The following is a 19817-nucleotide window of genomic DNA, read 5'->3' as shown; positions in this document are numbered from 1 at the left end:
CTCTTTCTTGCCTGACGCTGGTCTCAAGAGTCAGACAAGTATGTTTAATTAAGCTTTTTTTGGACTCAATGTGGCAGTTCTACAGTTAGATTTAGTACTTTCAGTTGGTAATGAACCAGCAATTTAATTCAGAACAGCAAAGTCAAAAAAACAGATTTAGTTTAGACTTTATTTTCATAGTCGTAGAGGTACTGTAGTAGTGGTGAAACGGCTTTTTTCTGATGTTCCTGTCTGTGCGTTGACCCTGGCCAGAGGCAAAGGTGACCACCAAGCCGCTCTGTCACTGCCCTCCGCAGCTGGACAGGGGAGAGAAAATATAACGAAAGGCTCCTTGGTCAAGATAAGGACAGGGAGAGATCACTCACCAATTACTGTCATGGACAAAACACACTCGAAATTACAAAATTAGTTTATTACCAATCAAATCAGAGTAAGATTATGAGAAATAAAACCAAATCTTAAAATACCTTCCCTCCACCCCTCCCTTCTTCCTGGGGTCAACTTCACTCCCGGTTTCTCTCCCTCCTCCCCTGCTGCAGCACAGGGGGATGGGGAATGGGGGTTACAGTCAGTTCATCACACGTTCTCTCTGCTGCTTTTCCTCCTCAGGGGGAGGACTCCTCACACTTTTCCCCATCTCCAGCGTGGAGTCCCTCCCACAGGAGAAAGTCCTCCACCAACTTCTTCAACATGAGTCCTTCCCGCAGGCTGCAGTTCTTCACCAACTGCTGCAGCATGGGTCCCTTCAACAGGGTCACAAGTCCTGCCAGCAAACCTGCTCTGGCGTGGGCTCCTCTCTCCATGGGTCCACAGGTCCTGCCTGGAGCCTGCTTCAGCACAGGCTTCCCATGGGGTCACAAGTCTCTTTTGGGCATCCACCTGCTCTGACAGGTCCTTCACAGGCTGCAGGTAGATATCTGCCACCATTAGCCTCCATGGGCTGCAGGGGGACAGCCTGCCTCACCATGGGCTTCTCCAGGAGCTGCAGGGGAATCTGTGCTCCAGTGACTGGAGCACCTCCTCCCCCTCCTTCTTCACTGACCTTGGTGTCTGCAGAGTTGTTCCTCTCATGTATTTTCACTCCACTCTCCAGCTGCAGTTGCACAGTTGGTTTCTTTTTTTTTTCCCCTTCTTAACTGTGTTATACCAGAGGTGCTTCTGCTGTTGCTGATGGGCTCGGCCTTGGCCAGCGGCAGGTCCATCTTGCAGCTGGTTGGCATTGACTGTGTTGGACATAGGGGAAGCTTCTAGCAGCTTCTTACAGAAGCCACCCCTGCAGCTTTCCCGGTACCAAAACCTTGCCATACAAACCCAATACACTGTCCCTACTTAGGAACTGTATCTTTTCTAATAGATCTTCAAGTGTGATATTTTCTAAAGGTTGTCTTATCATAGAAAAACTCTATGAGCGTAAGAGTATCTGCTAGGTGGGGGAACGAGGTGCAATCTAAACCTAAAGAGGGTACAGTTATACCCACTTAAAACTGCATGTGTTGACATCAGGTATTCCAGAGTTGGATGCAAAATAAGCTAGGTAAGGTTAAAGCATCATTGTGTAGGATTGCTAAGGCAATATATTTACACTGTGTGGGTTTAGTTACACAGGTACAAAGATGTTGTATGGAAGTTGTGCTGATTGTGGCTGGGATAGAGTTAATTTTCTTCATAGTAGCTAGTATGGAGCTATGTTTTGGATTTGTGCTGAAAACATGTGTTGATAATATAGAGATGTTTTCATTACTGCTGAGCAGTGCTTCCACAGAGCCAAGGTCTTTTCTGCTTCTCACACCACTCCACCAGCGAGTAGGCTGGGGGTGCACAAGGACCTGGGAGGGGACACAGCTGGGACAGCTGACCCCAACTGAACAAAGGGATATTGCATAACATATGATGTCATGCTCAGCATATAAAACTGGGGGAAGAAGGAAGAAGGGGCGGATGTTCAGAGTGACGGTGTTTGTCTTCCTAAGTAACTGTTAAGCATGATGGAGCCCTGCTTTCCTGGAGGTGGTTGAACACCTGCCTGCCGATGGGAAGTGGTGAATGAATTCCTTGTTTTGCTTTGCTTCTGTGCGCGGCTTTTGCTTTACCTATTAAACTGTCTTTATCTCAACCCATGAGTTTTCTCATTTTTACTCTTCTGATTTTCTCCCCCATCCCACCACGAAGGGGAGTGGGCGAGCAGCTTTGTGGTGCCTAGCTGCTAGCTGGGGTTAAACCACAACAGGAAATAAAGATTATTTTGCTTTACGAATTATAACAGAAATATAGGCTGTAACACCATCCTGTTTTAGTTAGAACCTCTATCTAAACTTGGCTACAGTTAAGCAGCAAATATCTGGAAGTGAGGATAACTGGAAGATATTCTGGGCTATAGTTTTGCTTCTGTCCATTCCTTTATGTATTTGACAACTTGTTCTGTATGTTTATAGTATATTTATGTCCATATCCACTTAATTCACATCATCCAGCCAACATCAAGTTGGTAAATTCTGCAAGGGAAGGTGAAAATCATAGCTTTCAGTACTTGTAACTTTTTTCCACAAGGTAAAAAAAAAAAAGTTACCAGTTTGTCCCTGTGTTTTACTGATTTAATCTTGTCTCTGAAGAAATTGTAATCTAGGAATATTTCTAGAACTAATTCTAGAACTATGGCATCAAGTTGATTCTTTTTAAGTTTCACCATGTTGTTAGTGAAAGATTTAAACAAGAGGTTAGTGATCCAATCTGATTATTAAAAAAAAATAATCCTTATTCCACTGCCTGTTGGTGATGATGGAGAAAAAAAAAAGTTTTGTGGCTTGCCTCTGCCTGAAAGGTTTGATCTGCCCTGCTAGTATAATGCTATGTACAGTATCACCTTTTTAGGTAGTGTGAGGAAGTGAGAGGAAATGTTCTTTTACAGTGCATTAAGTTGCCCACTTTAATTTATACTTCCCTGCGTAACCAAGCAACAAAGACTTATGAAAAAATGTGTAATACAGTGGAGAAAACATACTTAACAAAAGGGAGGTTATCCTTTTGCTTTTCGCAGTAACTTGTCAACTCTCATATTTCACCCTATTTGGTTATTTCTTAATATCCTAAATCCTTTAGTCAAATATGAATACATGTGAAATCTGTTCTTTTGTAAAGTAAGAGTTAGTCATCATTCCAAAGGACAGCTTGTCTTCACCCTTAGGGTTTAGAACCAGATAAAAAGGAAAACTTGCCTTTCTATTTAACAGTCTGATAGGAAATGTTGTATTATATGAGAAAAGGCAAATTGTAACTATAATTTAACTTGGTTCTGATGGACTAACACCAAAGTAGTGCAATGCTTTTTAGAGGATTCTAGTAGCCCTACAGATTCATTATTCTAAATGCAGTTCACTTTAGCTGTAAATTTCTATAAAATACATAAAAATAAATCAGGTAGTTCAATTTGGAGCTCTCTCTTCCTACAGTACAAAAAGTAAGTTTGCTTGAAAGAGTGACTAGTTAGAAGCTCAATATTACAGTATTAAGTCCACCTTATTCTTCTTTTTGTACCAAAGAGTCATGTTAAATGCCAGGAAGGGGGAATGAATTTCGTGAAAGGCACAAGAATGCAACTAAATTTAAAACAGATGTTCATCTGTGATCTTGAAAAGTTACTTAAAAAGCAGTGCTGCAGTGCCCATGAGTATTCATTTTAACCTCTAACAGTGGATTTATTTCTGCCATTCCTGTCAGGAAATTACTCCCACTGCATGCTCTGTGTTGTGCTACAAATGGTAGATACAAATGGTAGATATCAGCTATCTAAGCGAATACCTCGATTCATTAATCCATTGAATTTTGAAGAACATGCCTTTTTATTTTAAAAATTATATTAGCTGAATTATATCTAGAATAATGCAAGTACAAAGTAGTAATCAGTTAATGGCATTGTCCTCAAGTAATTGCAAAACTGTTAGTGAAAGAGCAAGAAATAAATTTTGAATTGATTCTCCAATCCATGCTTTACAAAAACTATAAAGCAATAATAACTACAATATAAACTATAAAACAGTAATAAAAGAGTAATTGACAGAAAAAAAATATACCCTCATTTTAACTTGCATTACTAAATAATGTTTTTCAGTAATAACATGTTACTTTCATTGGCATTTATTGTTTGGATTTGAAATGCGTAGCAATGATTTCTGAACTCTGGCCTGCAGAGACACATTTCTTGATGCTCTCACTTGTATTTTTGTTGAGAAGTTTGGCTACCTTAGAAAAACTTGGAATTGACAGTGGTTGATCCTGCAGTTTTGGGAACTATGAAATACGGAATTCTGGGCAGGAAAGAGTTCTCTTTGCCCGTGGCAAAGGAAGTGTTTTATCATAGATGTTACATATTTGTTTTGGGCTTTTTCTCATCATTTGCTAAAATGAAATTAGTCTTTATTTGAAATAGGGAATGAGAAGGCAGAAATACTTTCCCAGTAGCTTAAGGAATGTTACTTCTCATCTGTCTTACCTTTTTAAGAAAGCTACAAAAGTCATGGGACATACTTTCAGTGAGCGTTTCATTGAAGGGCTAAATTTAGACTTGCTTGTGTGTGTTACTTGAATACCTGTTTCATCAGGTCATCTCCTCTCTCTTTTTTTTTTTTCCTTTCTCTTTGCTAAAACCCCTTCCCTTTTTCCCTAGTCATCTTTCAGCTTTGACCAAGTCTATAGGATGGGCTTACTGTGAGAATAAATGAACAGAGTATGAAGAGATGTGATCTGTGATCAGTAGAGCTTATAACAACATGACATCCTCATATAGGACATCTATTTGCAGACCAAAGTTGCTAGTCTGGTTTTGGTGGGTTTCTTTGCAGCACACAGCACAGCTTCTTAGTTGCATCCATCTGATTGCAATATACTGTAATTATGAAATTGCATTAATAAAACCACCATCATTTAGATAAATCCTAGTTTGCTGGTTTGCTTTATCTTTAAAGATAAAAGGCACAATTATTTTTTTTAAATATGATTTTGAATTGGCAAACTTACCACACCACTCTACCATAACAAAACAAGCTAAAAAAAGACATAAGCACACTTTGTCTTTTCTTGTTTTTAATACTGTTGAATTGCTTTTCAGTACTTGAGTGCTGAAGGTAGCAACGTCATTATTGTCACAGATGTTCAGTGTCATGCACATATCACCTTAACAATGTATTTGTCAGTACAGTAAATCCTCTTTTGTTTCTGGTTTTACAGGCAAATCGTACCTGCCCAATTTGTAGAGCTGATGCTTCGGAAGTGCATCGTGATTCAGAATGACCAATCTAAGAGCACAAATCTGGTTGTGTGTTCCTGGTTGCATGTATATACGAACTATCTATTGAACTTACCCGTGTGGCTTCCAGCCTACCCTTTACACAAAAGGGTCAATGGACCTTACTTTGCACTGTGTGACTTAATCAATTACAAAGCTTATAACTAGTCTTCACAGTTACGGGATTGTTATACTAACAGTGTGATTGGAACTCCAAAGATTATTATTTTTTTTTAGCTTAATTTTGTGTGTGCACTAATGTTCCCTGGGTTTTGTGTGATCATTCCGAGTGTTGCTGCGAGATTACTGTGGATGTGATCTTTTAGCATGTGCTTTTATATAAAAGAAAAAGGAAAAAAAAAAAGTGGTAGCTCTAAACAATATAGCAATCTACCTTATATAGAGCCTTCAGATACTGTGAGTGGGAATGAATGGTGTGAATGTGTGTTTGCTTGTGAGAGGATGCATGAAGCGTGCTTGTGACTGAGTGTGCATGTGTGTTTGAGAACCTATATACCAGCATGTACTGAGAACGTATGTGTGTAGTAATAATTATGCTGCAATGTATAATCTTGTGTGTTATTTAAACAGTACTAGTACTGTACACTGGTTCCTTTCCTTGTGTTTGCAGTTGCACACTGAATGCAATGGGTGCAGCAATTACAGACATTTAGTATTTCCTCCCCAATGTACTTACAGGTATAAAGACCTTTCTACCTACTATTCAAACAGCTGTTATGCTTCCCCTTCATTGGAGGCTTTAAATGTGTACCACTAAAGAGTGCATTGATTATTCATACATGAGTAACCTTGGGGGTTTTGGCATATGTTACAAAGTCTGGATTTTTAAATGGCTGATTTACAAGTCATTTTATCAATGTAAAGTTGCAATATCGCACAAATCATTTAGCAATATTAACATTTTCAATTGCTAATATGAGTATCAATGCTTTTCTGTTGTCCTTTTAAATTTTTCTAGCTGGGTTTGCCAGCTTCTTCCATGAAAGGAAGCAGAAAGGACATTGAAGGTCTTGTGCAACAGCTCTTCACTTTTGGCCATTGTACTTGCTAAGGATATAATCTTTTACCTTATGTAAACATATGTTTTAATCACATACATTCTTTGTCATTTCCAAGGGAGTTTGTATGGAATTAAAATAACTTGTTAAAGGTTACAATTTTATTCCTGAAACATGATGAATAAAATAAAATTTCTAGCATTTTCTCAGACAAGTAGAACTTCTGATTTTTTTTCATTGTATGACAAGAGAAGATGAGTTTTGGTCACTAGCTGCAGAATTCAGTTGTCTTAATGCTGCTTCTTGCCCTTCTTGTTTCATGATGAGTGTAATATAAAGAAGGAACTCCCTTGGTTTTTGCAATCAAGTTTCCAGAGCGCTGCATTGTAGGAGAAAAGAGGAACACCTTCCAGAACAGTGCTGTGAAACAGGAGGTGACAACCTCTATTCAAGTGCTCTGAATAATGTTTTATTTGAGCTGTTGAAAAAAATTAGCTTCAGTTATAACATTGAGACTGTTAAATGTTCTAGCAAAATATTTAGGTCTGCATATACCACAGTTACTCAAAGGATGCACTTTTTGCAGCAACATTCTTCTCCTAAATGCTGTGTTATTACTTTGGTTGCAGCAGCACAAGTGGCACAATTAGCAATATTGCTGCAACTTGCTGCCAATCTCAGCTTTAAGTTTATTCTTTATAATTTCTGATGCTTTTGTATGCTGGTATGCTTTAGTATCAGTTATAATTTCAAGCAGTGTTAGATGTTCTCCATGCTGATTTCCCTCTCTGAATATTCTACAGACCAGTCACAGCTCTTGGTGCAGATAAAATAAAAGCACAATTTTGCCCTATTTCAGATGCTTTTCCCTCTGTTTAGTTATGCAGGTAGTTCTCAAAAACAGTGAGTCTTTCCATACCTATCCATACTTAAGAACACTAAAGAAATAAAAATACTGTTACATTAACTTCAAAATATTAGAATTTCTCCACTCTTCCAGTGGCTTTTCACAATAACACCTAGTAGGTTAAATTACATGTAATAAAATTTATTTTTTTAACAAATAAAATGTTGTTTAAAAATCATATGCCACATATGTCTCACAAAACTTAGGCTCTTTTATATAGCTGCAAAAGAAAAAAATCTGTGTACAGATTTAAACATAACTAACACTACTGTGCTCAGTATTCAGTTTAAAGTATGGAAAGAGAGCACTTTTCTAAGCTAGATACAAATGAACAAGACCTATTCTTCTGAAACCAAGGGAAAGTAGTCCTCTTTCTGGAATTGGAGAAATCTTGATATGTAACGTCCCTTTTTTCCCAGTAAAACTCTGTGAGGAGGTGGGAGGTCTAGGAGATGGAGGGTCTAAGTTGGTAAAATCTTGAAATTAATTGTTGCACTCTTACAGCTCATCTCTTCTGGAATGGTTCTTTTGTTTGCATGGGACTCTTGCAGATGTATGTGGACTTGCTTCCTGTGGTTAGTGTGTATAAACAGCACACATGCATATGTTCTGAATCAGCTCAGACAAGCTACAGCCAAGTCCTCTCTGTTGTGGCTGTCAAGGGAGGGGGATTAACGTTCAGCTGTCAACTGCCATGTGTTATGCACATTTGTGCGTAATTCCACAGCCTGCCATGGTGCCTGGCAGCACCTGAATTCCACAAGACTTTTTTTATGTTCATTGCCTTTCTGCCATCACCTGGCTCCTGCTTCTCAAATAAACAAACAAACAAAAAAAACCCCCCAAAACCCACCCAAAAAACCAACAACCTGTAATATGTTTGTTTTATCATATTGGCACTGCTGTGTTTTTTGCATAAACTGTCAATTTAATTTGACATTTTAGCGGATATCAAGGCCTACAGATAATTCCAATGTCTCATTTTGTGATTTTCTTTAAAAAATATTAAAGCCTTTTGTTCTATGCTATTTTGTGCAGGCTCTTGAATGTGGTTTCAGAACTGTTAACACATTGTGTAATACTTGGGATGAGATTTACCAACTTTTTTAATTTTAATGGTAGAAAACACATTTTTGACTGAGTTATCTTTGGGCCTTTGTAAAAGCTGTGGGTTTTTTTCTTTGTTACCTCATTTTGCTACTTGTGTTTCAGATTTGCTAATGATTATGAAAGCTTATGGGTTTTGTTGGAATCATATTTTGTCAAGTGTTTCCTGTAAAGCATAATCTATTGTATCATTTAACATTTAGTTTTAAATATATTATAAATATCTGTAACCAAATCATTTGAAGGCTTGATAAATTTTTAACAAAATTTGTACATTTTTTATGAGAGTTACTAGTAATGCTTTACTAGGTAGTGCAATGAATTTTTATTTTTAATCCCTGTGCCCAATTTTGGAGTTGAGAGAGTTGTTCAGTAATAAATGTATGATGTACACTTACACAATTTTGTCCTGTTCTTTCTCTTAAAAAGAGGTGCATTGTTTCCTTTCATTACTCTGCATATTTCTGTGCATGATCATGCAACTCTAGAAACGGGCAACATGCTTGTCTAGTAGGGGGAAGTTTTGCTACCTTAATTGTAATGCATGACAGGTGTTTTTAACATACTTTGAGAGATCATAAGAAAATAGTGTGAAATGTTATGTCATATTTATGAAAGTCTAAAATAGCTATAATTCACAGAACTCAAAGCCTTGTCTAAAGATCAGCTCTCTAAAGACGTTACTTAGTCAAAGGAAAGTTTGCAGGGATGGAGGTATACTGGTAGGCAAAGGGCCAAGTCTGTTTGCCTTGCCAGACAGTCGTCTTTCTCACTGCCAAATCTGTAGATTTTCTGCCTTTGTTTCCTGTTGAGTATACTGCTTTTTTTGCTGTCCCCAACACAACCACTTTCAAAATCTAAATCCCTTAATCTTGAAACAAATACCAAGCCAAACTCCAACCATTCTATAAATCTGTGAGTACCATGTACTTTGTAACCCAGCCGTTGTCCTTAATTTTGGCCAGCGTGAGGTTCTCTTCTTCCCCCACATGTCTCTTCTTGTTTTCTTGGAATACATATAGTTCTCTGTTCCTTGCAAACGTAGTGTTTATGAACCTATGTCTTGTTTCCATAGGATATCTTAATACAGTACTTTCTTGGAAGCAATCTCTCCACTTCTTGCAAGCAGGCCAGTTTGTGGCCTCAGTAACCACCACAAGTCCAATGTTACTGTCTTTGCAGATATAATAAGCAGGAAAGCACTGATCAGAAGCTACTGTATCCTATCTCATCCATGCAGCTACTGAACTAGGGCAGTAGGCTCAGCAAGGATGTGTCCATTTGAAAAATATTACATATTCTGTATCATCTATGTATTCTTTTGCAGCCTTGTTGCTCTCTACCATTGTCAAAGCAGGAATTTTAACTTGGGTTGTAACATCTGTTTGTCCCATCTTCTTGTAGCAAGGTCAGCAAAAATAGGGGCCATCTAGTAGTCCCTGGGAAGAGTGGGGGAAGCAATACATGAGTGCCCTACACTTAAGGGGGTGATAAGGCTACAGGAGGATCCCACTGCAAGAGCCCAGAGAAAGTCAGCAGACAAGAAGAAGTGAGAAAGTTGTGAGGCTCTTACTGGATTAGGCTTTCATTGTTCTGAAATAGACAATACTATGTACTAATGTCTATTTGATTTTATCAGAAATAGTCTGTTTGGTACTGCAGCATTGAAAACAGTGACTCACCACAGAACTGCTGCACCCCCTGGAGCTTCATCTCTGAGAGGCACATGGAGATCTGCCTTTGTGCAACCCAACATTTCTAGTGGGAGTGAGCTTGCTGCAGGTTAGCCAGCTGTCACTGCTGCATGAAAAGCAGCCAGTCAAGAAAACAGGTATCCAAGTATTTTTGAGTCATGTGGTGTTACACATAGGAAGTGAGGTAAAAATAAAACACCTGACTGAGGTTGTCTGAGATGCTTACAACAGCATATTGTCAGAATAAGAATATGCAACATTAAGGAAAAAATTGAGCTTCTTTCAGGTACAGGAACTGATTAAATCTTTTAGACGGGACTGAGTGCATGTGGCCAGGACAAACATGTTTGCAAGGGTTTGGAGGATGTTTGGGGTTTTTTGGAATGGAAATAATTTTTCATGCAACAGACTAGTAATGAAATGAGATAACAAAGCATAATGTTTGTATGGCTCACCATCTTTAAAAAAAAAAAAAAAGACCCTTAACAGCTGTGCTAGTTTCACATAGTAAATAGCATTTTTTTAAAAATTCATATAATAATCATGTTAATGGGAAGAGGCAATTATGCATACTGGTGCTTCTAGAACATGTGGCTTTGCAACATCTGAAGTATCAGTTCTCTTACAAGTTGCTCTTGCTCTGCAATTTACTGACCTGCTGTTGATCATAGGCCATATCCCTTCTGTGTACCGAGGATTATTACTACTCTTCTGCAACATATTGCTTTCTTTCTACCTAAATCTAGTCCAACATGGAGACCCAGGAGAACTTTGGGTCTGTATGATTTCAACATGTGAACCAGTTCACCTGACCTTCCAAAGAGCAAGGCCAAATTAAAAAAAAAAATATTTACTGCAAACTGCCCTTCATTTTCCTCTGTACACCATGGCAGCTTGAGGCAACATCAGTAGATTTAAGGAGACAGAGCAGGGAAAAGTGGTTGCAGAGCATGAAAGCAAATGACTGCTCTTCATTTTTAAGACTTCAACATGGAGAATGAACAATCAGCAACAAAAGGAGTAAATGCAATTGAGAACTACAAATGATACAACATCAAGAAATAAAGATGTCAACTTTGGTCTTGGTGTCTGGTTCAATGAATGGTATTAGCATTGTACTTCATGAGCTTCTGCAATGAACAAAGTCGTTAACTATACATTAACTGTACACAAAAGGACAGGAAATCATGTAACTTTTCTAGGGTTTGACATTTACTGATTTACTGACAATATCAATACCATATGCTGAGAAAGTGACAGAGAACACAATACAAATATTCATTACAGTAATCTATTTGTACATCATCCAGTTCTGCGTACCCTCATTTTTGTGTAATATCATCAACAAGTCAAGTTTCATCAATTTTTTATCAGAAGAAGAGCAAAACAGAGAATTGTTGTGTGACTTGAATTTACTCCAAGGGACTGGGGCAGAGTGAAGAGCCAGAAGCACAAGCCTTCAGGTTAACCAAAAGTCACTGTGAAAAGGTTAACTGCTGAATTCATCCTGCGATAGCAGGTAGAAGTGCTATTTTGCCAGAACTCTGTGCCTGAAGTGAAAGGCATAATCTGTTCTGTTAAGAAAAGAACTGATGATCTGCTTTGGTAAATCTTTCTCAGAGTATCAGAAATTTGGAGCACAGACAAGATTTGCTCATGCTGATTGAGGAGCATAATGCTTGGGAATCTGTGTCTACCAAACACTCCTGGGCTGCCTGCCTTCCTGGGAATTCCCTCAGAAGTGGGATTTTGCAATCAATCTCTCCAAAGTGAGCCCTGATGGATTTTGCTTCTGATGGATTTTACAGGAACTGGTCCAAGGAGAATCTCAACATCTTAGATCACAGTGTCCCTGAGCTTCAGAAATACTCTTGGTTTGTTGCTGATACATGACAGCTTGGTTGCTGGATTTTCTGTCCTCAGATCATGGACTATTAGGTAGATGGCGCTGTAGGACAGCAGAAACATACACTTCCATTTTGATCTTGGTTTAGGACCTGAAGAAAAAAGTGACCCAGAAGATGGCTGAAAAGATTGTACACAGACACCAAGCCTTTGCTGCACTGTGTCCTGCATGAGGCAAAATGCTTCAACCAGTGGAAGGCTTCTAGCACCCCTAGAAACTGCACTAGCTAGACATATGGTAGCTAATGCTTTCTGTGGAGATGGAAGGGGCATTCCCTCCACCGTACTGTGCATCTGGCTGTGTCTCAGAGCTGCAGTTTCATAACACAAAACCTTCAACAGCAAAGTGAGTTCTACATATTCCCATTCCTCCTCCTCCCCTTTGTCTTCCTCCCTCCCAATATGGTGTGCTGCCCCCTCAGTAGTGGCAGGGGTCACAGGTTATTGCCAAGCTGAACCAATTCCGGGCAGCTGTGGCAATGAGAGCACAGAGCAGACACAGCTAAGGCTAATATTGCTGCTAAATTGCTCTCCTTGTAACTCTACAGCCAAGCAGACAGCTCTGCCTTGCTGCCAGATGGTACTGCTGGTAGACTGGGGGGAACCTGGTGAGACTGCAATCTCTAAGCTGTTTCTCAGAGATCTATATAATCTTCATGGCTGCTATTAATATTGCAGAAAGTGTTGAATCTTTTACAGTCCTACTGAAGCTCTGTGGCACAGCCCTGACATTAGGTATTATCCTTCCACCCCGGAGGTATTACTGGTCCTGGCATTGCTACTAGGTGAATGAGATTGGAAGTGCTTTTCTCCTCAGATGGGGCTGTGCAGAGGGACAGTGTCATTGTGGCAAAAACGGACTGCAAATGTTGACAGCAGATGGACTGTGTAAGGCATGTTGCTCAGGCAGGGAGAGCATCTTGCTTGGCACCATCCTTTCTGCCCCATAGGTACCAATATTCATGGAAGCCAGACTCTGTGAGAAGGAAAATGGCGTGTAGGAGGATATTTCATTTGAAAGGACAGTCTCGATGTGAATCGTACATTAATGGCATTATTTCACTGACAGGGCATCTAAACTATGTCAGATTAAGATGTAGATGTAATGGTTTGTTTTTGAATAGAACCAAGGCAGGCATTTACATCCTGACCTTACTTGGTGAGACAGGGAACTGTTCTTCTGTATGGTTGACCTAAGTATATGCAGCTGTGGCTGCCATTATTACATGGTGCTTTACAACATCTTACACCTCAGGTAGTAGGTAAATGGTATCTACCTACCTGCTAGTATTTCTGGACTCTTCTTCCCAAAAGCTGCTCTGTGGGTTGTTATCTGCCACAGCTTAGAGGGGCAATTTCTACTTCCCTGGAAACTTTCTGGGGAGATGTATAATGTACCCTTTAGGTAGCAACTCCAGCTGGTGTACTTTGGCCCCTGAAAGACAACCATCTATTACTCAGCTAAGAAGCACCCGCTCAGCAATTGGCAGTGTTGAGCAAGTACACAAAGAGCTGCTAAACAGCAGAGCATCATGGATAAGCAAAGGGCAGAGGTTACAGACAACACCTATTCTTCAGAAAAATCTCAGTTCCCAGTGAATGCACATGGTTTTCATTGCTACCTTTGCTGGGCTGTCCTAGAACAGTTTTGTTGATGCAACAGATGCATCAACAGCCTGGTGGACAAGCAAAGTAGAAAAACAGGAAGTGAAATCAGAATGTTGTCATAAATAGAGGTAGATGGGAAAAGACAACCCAGGAAAAAAAATATGATCTTCCCCTTATTGCTAGTTACAGGGTTGTCTGTAGCAAATAGATGTCGCAGAAAGAATCTGTGGCTGAAGCCCAATAGTAAGAGAAAAGGAAGAGAAGAACAAAACAAAGTCAGTACAAGATAGGAAGAGTGGGCATGTGAAATGCATAGATAACAATGCCAAACAGAAATTCTACATTTCCTAGCCCTAAGTGGCAATCCCTCTCTCAGTTGCATATCCAGACTATGTGCTTACATTGAAACTTGCTGCCTCTTTCTAGCGTCTTCCAAACAAACCACATAAAACCAGTCCTGCTTGAGCTGAGCATCTCCATGCTAGAAATGCAGCCTAGATGCTGTCTGAGACTTAGAACACCATGCACTAGAGAATCCCACTGAGCCACTGCAAGGCTATGTGGGCCCTGGCATGGCTCAGTGTCATAAGCTAGCAGCCATGGAAGAATGTGTTTTCATCTTGAACACTGTGTGTAGTACCTAATATATCTCTTCACATTTGCTTTAAAGTCCAGCTTGTTTCCTCCCTGTAAAAAAATGTAGCTGTTGCTTTTATCACAGAATGATAGGGGTTGGAAGCAACCTCTGGAGATCATCTACTCCAACCCACCTGCTAAAGCAGGATCACCTAGAGCAGGTTGCACAAGACCATGTCCAGGTAGGTTTTGAGTATCTCCAAAGAAAAAGACACCACAACCTCTCTGGGCAGCCTGTTCCAGTGCTCTGTTACCCTCAAAGTAAAGTTTTTCCTCATATTGAGATGGAACTTCCTGTGTTCCAGTTTGTGCCCACTGCCCCTTGTCCTGTTGCTGGGCACTACTGAGAAGAGTCTGGCCCCTTCTTCTAGACATTCATCCTTAACATATTTATAAGCATATCTTTATCTTGCTGACATTGGAGGAGCAAGAGCACACAGATTGCTTTGGTGAGCTAGACCTGCCCTATGAAAATACCTTCCCATGGGTAACTTTATTCTTTTTGTGAGGGACTATAGCTTTTGCAAAATTCACAGCCTCCTTAACCTTTCTTACCTGAAAGAGACACAGCTGTGGACTGTTCTAACCATGACCAAAAGGAGTAGGGCATTTTCTTTCTCTGTATGGGTACAGTCCTCTGTTTTTTCAGAGTGAACTACAAAAATCTCCTCCTATTTGAAAGTAATTGTCTTTGGCTGAACCACATATGAGACAGTTCTTCTAACGATACTGTGCAAATATGGTGCTGTTGCTGGTCTCCTGAAAAGGGTGATAGTACCTATTTTTAAAAAGCAAGATTATTTATGTATCAGGAACAGCTAATTCCAAGCATTAATCAAACATACTACTCAAGGTTTAGGTATATAATACCATAAGGATATTGCTGCATTGTTGGGTTTGTTGGCCACAGGCTTTGGTGGGTTTTGGTCTCCGAGGCTGTGATGGCCAGTCTTGAGAACTCTTTGACAACGGAAGCCAGAACTGGCATGAGTATCTGCTCTCTTCCCCAAGCTCTAGCATGTTACTGGCTTATACACAGACTATTCTGTAGCCAAGATCAGTGTCATCCAAAAGTATGTCTCAAGGCTGCAGCCCAGGGCCTTCAACATGCAGGATGACCCTGGCAAGAGCAGGGGTTGTTGCTGGATAAGAAGGCTGCTGGGTCTCCAGGCAGAGCACTCTAAGGGAAAGATGTAGTGAGGGCCAGACATGTCCAGCTTGGACTTGTGAAAACTGGATGCAGGCTCCCTCTGACCTGGACTGGTGCTTGGGATGCTTCCCGGGGCCAGTGTGCCACTGTGCAAGCTGGGGTGTGTGGAGGATCTCAACTGAAGGTGCCAGGGCAGCTGTGGGGCTTTGATAGCTCCCTGGGATGGCTCTGCAGAGTCCCACACAACAGGGTGATGACATGGAGTACTTTTGTTCAGATCAATCTGTGTCTCACTCCAGTTTGGTATTTTTATGGGTCACTGGACTAAAAACTGAAATAAACCTGCTGGCAAGAAACTGAAATTTGAACATTTTAACATAAGAAAATAAAGACTAATTCTGTAAAGCTGCAAACAAGTAAATTCTAGGCGTACCTGTTGTATTTTGAACCCTGAAGTGATCTTGCTTTCCTTGAACCACTGTTCAACCAACAGTTACTTGCAGTTCTATCTAAAGTAAAGTACTCAGGGAAAAGTGTATGTCTTACTATAGAATAAAAAAGAATAATTCCATTTGGAAGGGACCTACAAAGACGATCTGGTCCAACTGCCTGACCGCTTCCAGGCTAACAAAAAGTTAAAGCATGTTATTAAGGGAATTGTCCAAATGCCTCTGAAACTGACAGGCTTGGGGCGTTAAACAGCTGGAAGCCTGATCCAGTGTTTGACCACCCTTTTCGTAAAGAAGTGTTTCCTAATGTCAAGTCTGAACCACCCTTGATGCAGCTTTGAACCATTCCCACACACCACTGGATCCCAGGGACCAGCACCTCCCTCTCCACTTCCCCTCCTCAGGAAGCTGTAGAGAGCAAACAATGTCACACCTCAGCCTTCTTGTCTCCTAACTAGACAAACCCCATGTCCTCAACCACTCCTAATAGGACATGCCTTCCAGCCCTTCCACAAGCTTTGTTGCCCTCCTCTGGATGCATTCAAGTACCTTCACATCCTTCTTGAATTGTGGGACCCAGAACTGCACACAGTACTCAAGGTGAAGCTGCACCAAGGCTGAATACAGCAGGATAATCATCTCTTCTGACCAGCTGGTTATGCTGTATTTGATGCCTTCCAGGATGCAGTTTGCCCTCGTGGCTGCCAGGGGACACTGCTGGCTCATATTGAGCTGCTGTCTTCCAGCACACCCCAATCCCTTTCTGCAGGGCTGCTCTCCAGCCACTCATCTCCCAATTTATACTTGTGTCCAGTGTTCCTCCATCCCAGGTACAGAATCCTGTATTTGGGCTTGTTAAATTTCATCCCATTAATCATTGCCCAATGCTCCAATCTATCAAGATCCTTCTGCAAGACCTCTTGTCCCTCAAAAGAGTCAACAGCACCTCCCAGTTTGGTATCACCAGCAAACTTGCTAATGATGCATTCAACTCCTGCCTGCAGATCATTGATAAAGCTATTGAACAGGACTGGCCCTAGAACTGAGCCCTGAGGAACACTACTGGTGGCTGACTACCAACCAGATGTAGCCCCTTTCACTACAGCCCTTTGAGCCCTGCCATTCAGCCAGTTCTTCACCCAGCACACCCTGTACCTGCTGATCTCGCAGCTGGAGAAATTGTCCAGAAGGATGCTGTGAGGGACAGTATCAAAAGCCTTACTAAAACTACATCCACTGCCTGCTCTTCATCCTCTAGGTGGGTGACATTATTGTAGAAGGATATAAAATTAATTAAACAGGTCTTTCCCTTTGTAAACCCACGTTGGCTGTGCCTGACAACGGCATTGTCCTTTAAATGCCTTTCAGCAGCACCCAGTACGATCTTCTCCATAATTTCTCCAGGTACTGAGGTTAGATTAACAAGTCTGTAGTTTCCTGGATCTTACCTCATGCCCTTCTTGTAAATAGGAGTAACTTTGGCCAGCTTTCAGGCAGCTGGGACCTCACCAGACTCCTGAGACCTTTGGTAGATCATCAAGAAAGGTCCTGCCATAACATCCACTAGTCCTTTGGTACTCTGGGATGAATCTCATCTGGCCCCGTGGACTTACAAACATTGAACTGATACAACTGGTTCCTTACAATTTCAATGCCCACAAATATTAAGTGACTGCTCCCACAGTTGTGGTCCTCCAACACAGAGGACCAGGCAGCCCAAGGCCTATTTTGTCAGTATTAAAGACTGAGGCATAAAAAGCATTGAATGGGTTTGCTTTTTCTTCATCCCTATTTGTCAGGGATACTTTATTTTTCAGTGTTTTAAAATGTTTGTGTTGAAAGGGTTTGCCACTACATGGCCAACTCAGTAACACTAGAAGGAAAGACAAAGTTTTCATAATGTCAGTTTGAAATAATTTTTACATTTCTTTAATGCATACTATCTTTCCACAATGTTGCATAAAGTATATTTTGAAAAGTATATGTTTGAGAGTACATTTTGCTAAAAGTTAGCAAGAAATGTATGGATCAATACATTTCTGATGATAGCCTAGAATAATTTTCCATATTTTAAAATGAAATAGTGAGCAATTAAACCACAAAGTAATTACTACTTTAATTTACTTTCTTAATGAAAATGTTAAAACTCAAAGAACATTCAGTGTCAGTAAAATTAGAAACTTAAAATTGTATTTGTTTTTCAGGAAAAGAAAACTTGAGCATGAAAATCAAACTGATGTAGCTCTACTAAGACACTTTCTAATCTATTGTAAAATTGGATTACTTAAAATATACAGACACATGCAAAAGATTACAGAACGTTCACTTGACCCAGAATAAAACAGGGTTTCCCTGCACAATCCCTCTGCAAATTGTTAACCATGAAGAAAACCAAAGCAAAATAAACTCTGAGTTCTGCAGTAAAAATTCTTTGTCTTCTCAAGCCAGAGGGAAGGATGGCTTCTATTGAAAGCACCTCCATTTGATACAGGATTCTTGGCTTCCGCCTTACTTAATATTTGTGGCTTGTATGGGAGGGATTCAAAGCTGCTTAATGCCTACAGATGTTGTATAACTACCATTTCAAATTACAGTCCTCAATATTTTTGCGAAAGTGGTGATTCAATTTTTTTGTAGATGGCTGCAAAAAAAGTCCAGGTCCTCACCAGAATCTGTAAATGGTACACAAAACTAGACTTCACTCCTCACCTTTACCCCTACGCTCAAGTATGAAGATGGAGTCAGAGTTTGTATTAGAAATTTTCTATACAAAGAAATAGAGAATGCTATGGCTAAACCAAAGACAGGTCTTTCTGTGTTGCATGCTGCCAGCTCTGCACACAAACTCTGCAGAAATGCACCCCTAGTTTGCAAAAGGTTTATGAGATCCAAAGTCAAGAAAAGGGGTGTTGTTTCACCTCAAAATTAACATGTGAAGATCCGTTCTGATCCCACCTGCCCACCTCACCCTTCTTCCCCAACCGGCTTTCATGCTTGGATTGTGCTGAAGCAGGAAAAAGTTACAACTTCCTGTTTTCTTCTTGATTTAACTCTATACTTCTCTCCACTGCCTGTACTGAAGGATAACATTTCTTGGCCAAGAACAGCCTGAGGCATGCTCTGTGGCATTTAACCCCCATTTTGAAAGCTTAACAAGGTTCTCTCCAGAAAGATGAATCTGGAAGCTGCATGCAAAGATCAGAGTCTCTCCTGCTCTTCTGACCTGTCACAACCACAGTGCAGCAGCATTTTCTGCAAGTGTTACACAGTAAAGTACCAGGGTGAAAGTACATCTGATTTTAGTGCATGATATAATCACCTGACCATCCACTAGTGTTTATGCAAACATTTAAGTTTTATTGTAACCTTCTCTGCTAAAGCAAACAATTAGAAACACTAAAAAGCACAGGAAGTCTAGCTCAGCAAGTTCATTTGCAGTCACATGTGAAATACGAAATAATGTCTTAGGTACCAGTAACCTGCAAATTCTAACACTGCAAGTCATGAATGTGCTTACAGACAAACTGATGAATTGTTGGTTGGATAGGTAGACTAGAAAGTGGATGGAAAACTGCCTGGACTGCTAGGTGCTAAGTGCTGTCATTAGATGTACAAAGTCCAGGTGGTAGCCAGGTGCTAGTGTCATTCCTCAGGGACTGATGCTGAGCCCAATGCTCTTTGATGTTCTTATCAACAACCAGGGCAATATGATGGAATATGCCCTCAGCAAGTTTGCTATGATTACAAACCAGGAGGGGTGGAGCTGCAGATGAGGAATGAGAGTGGCTGCAGAAATGCAGCAGCATTTAACTCACAAACATCAAGACAGGCCTCTGGGCTTATGCAATCCATGAAGTAACTCCGCAACAATTAAGTCTGGGCACAAACAGGCTGGGGAACAACTTTGCCAGAAAAGGAACTGAGGTCCCGGGCTGAGTATCTTCCAACAGTGTGGTCTTGTGGTGATGAAGACCAAGCCACACGCTTCCCTGGGTAAGACACACCTTGACTCCATCAAGGAAACTCTCCTGCAGAATCCACCAAGACAGTAACGGAGCTGAAGT

General features: G+C 40.5%; 1 protein-coding gene across 3 annotated transcripts in view; it reads left to right on the top strand.

The window, feature by feature from the left end:
• RNF38 (ring finger protein 38) overlaps nucleotides 1-8689 on the top strand; it is a 144009-nt gene extending 135320 nt beyond the window's left edge. For all 3 annotated transcript variants that reach the window (XR_008574731.1, XR_008574730.1, XM_054810732.1), the window contains one exon: nucleotides 5221-8689. Coding sequence is in view for 1 of the 3 variants with exons in the window: in XM_054810732.1 (XP_054666707.1) it covers nucleotides 5221-5283 (63 nt within the window). In the remaining 2 variants the exon portion in view is untranslated. The remainder of the gene's footprint in view (nucleotides 1-5220) is intronic.
• The last annotated feature ends 11128 nt before the right edge of the window (nucleotides 8690-19817 follow it).

The sequence above is a fragment of the Grus americana genome, chromosome Z (assembly GCF_028858705.1).
Source record: "Grus americana isolate bGruAme1 chromosome Z, bGruAme1.mat, whole genome shotgun sequence".
In the NCBI taxonomy this organism is placed as follows: Eukaryota; Metazoa; Chordata; class Aves; order Gruiformes; family Gruidae; genus Grus; species Grus americana.
This window is presented reverse-complemented; position numbering and strand designations above follow the sequence as displayed.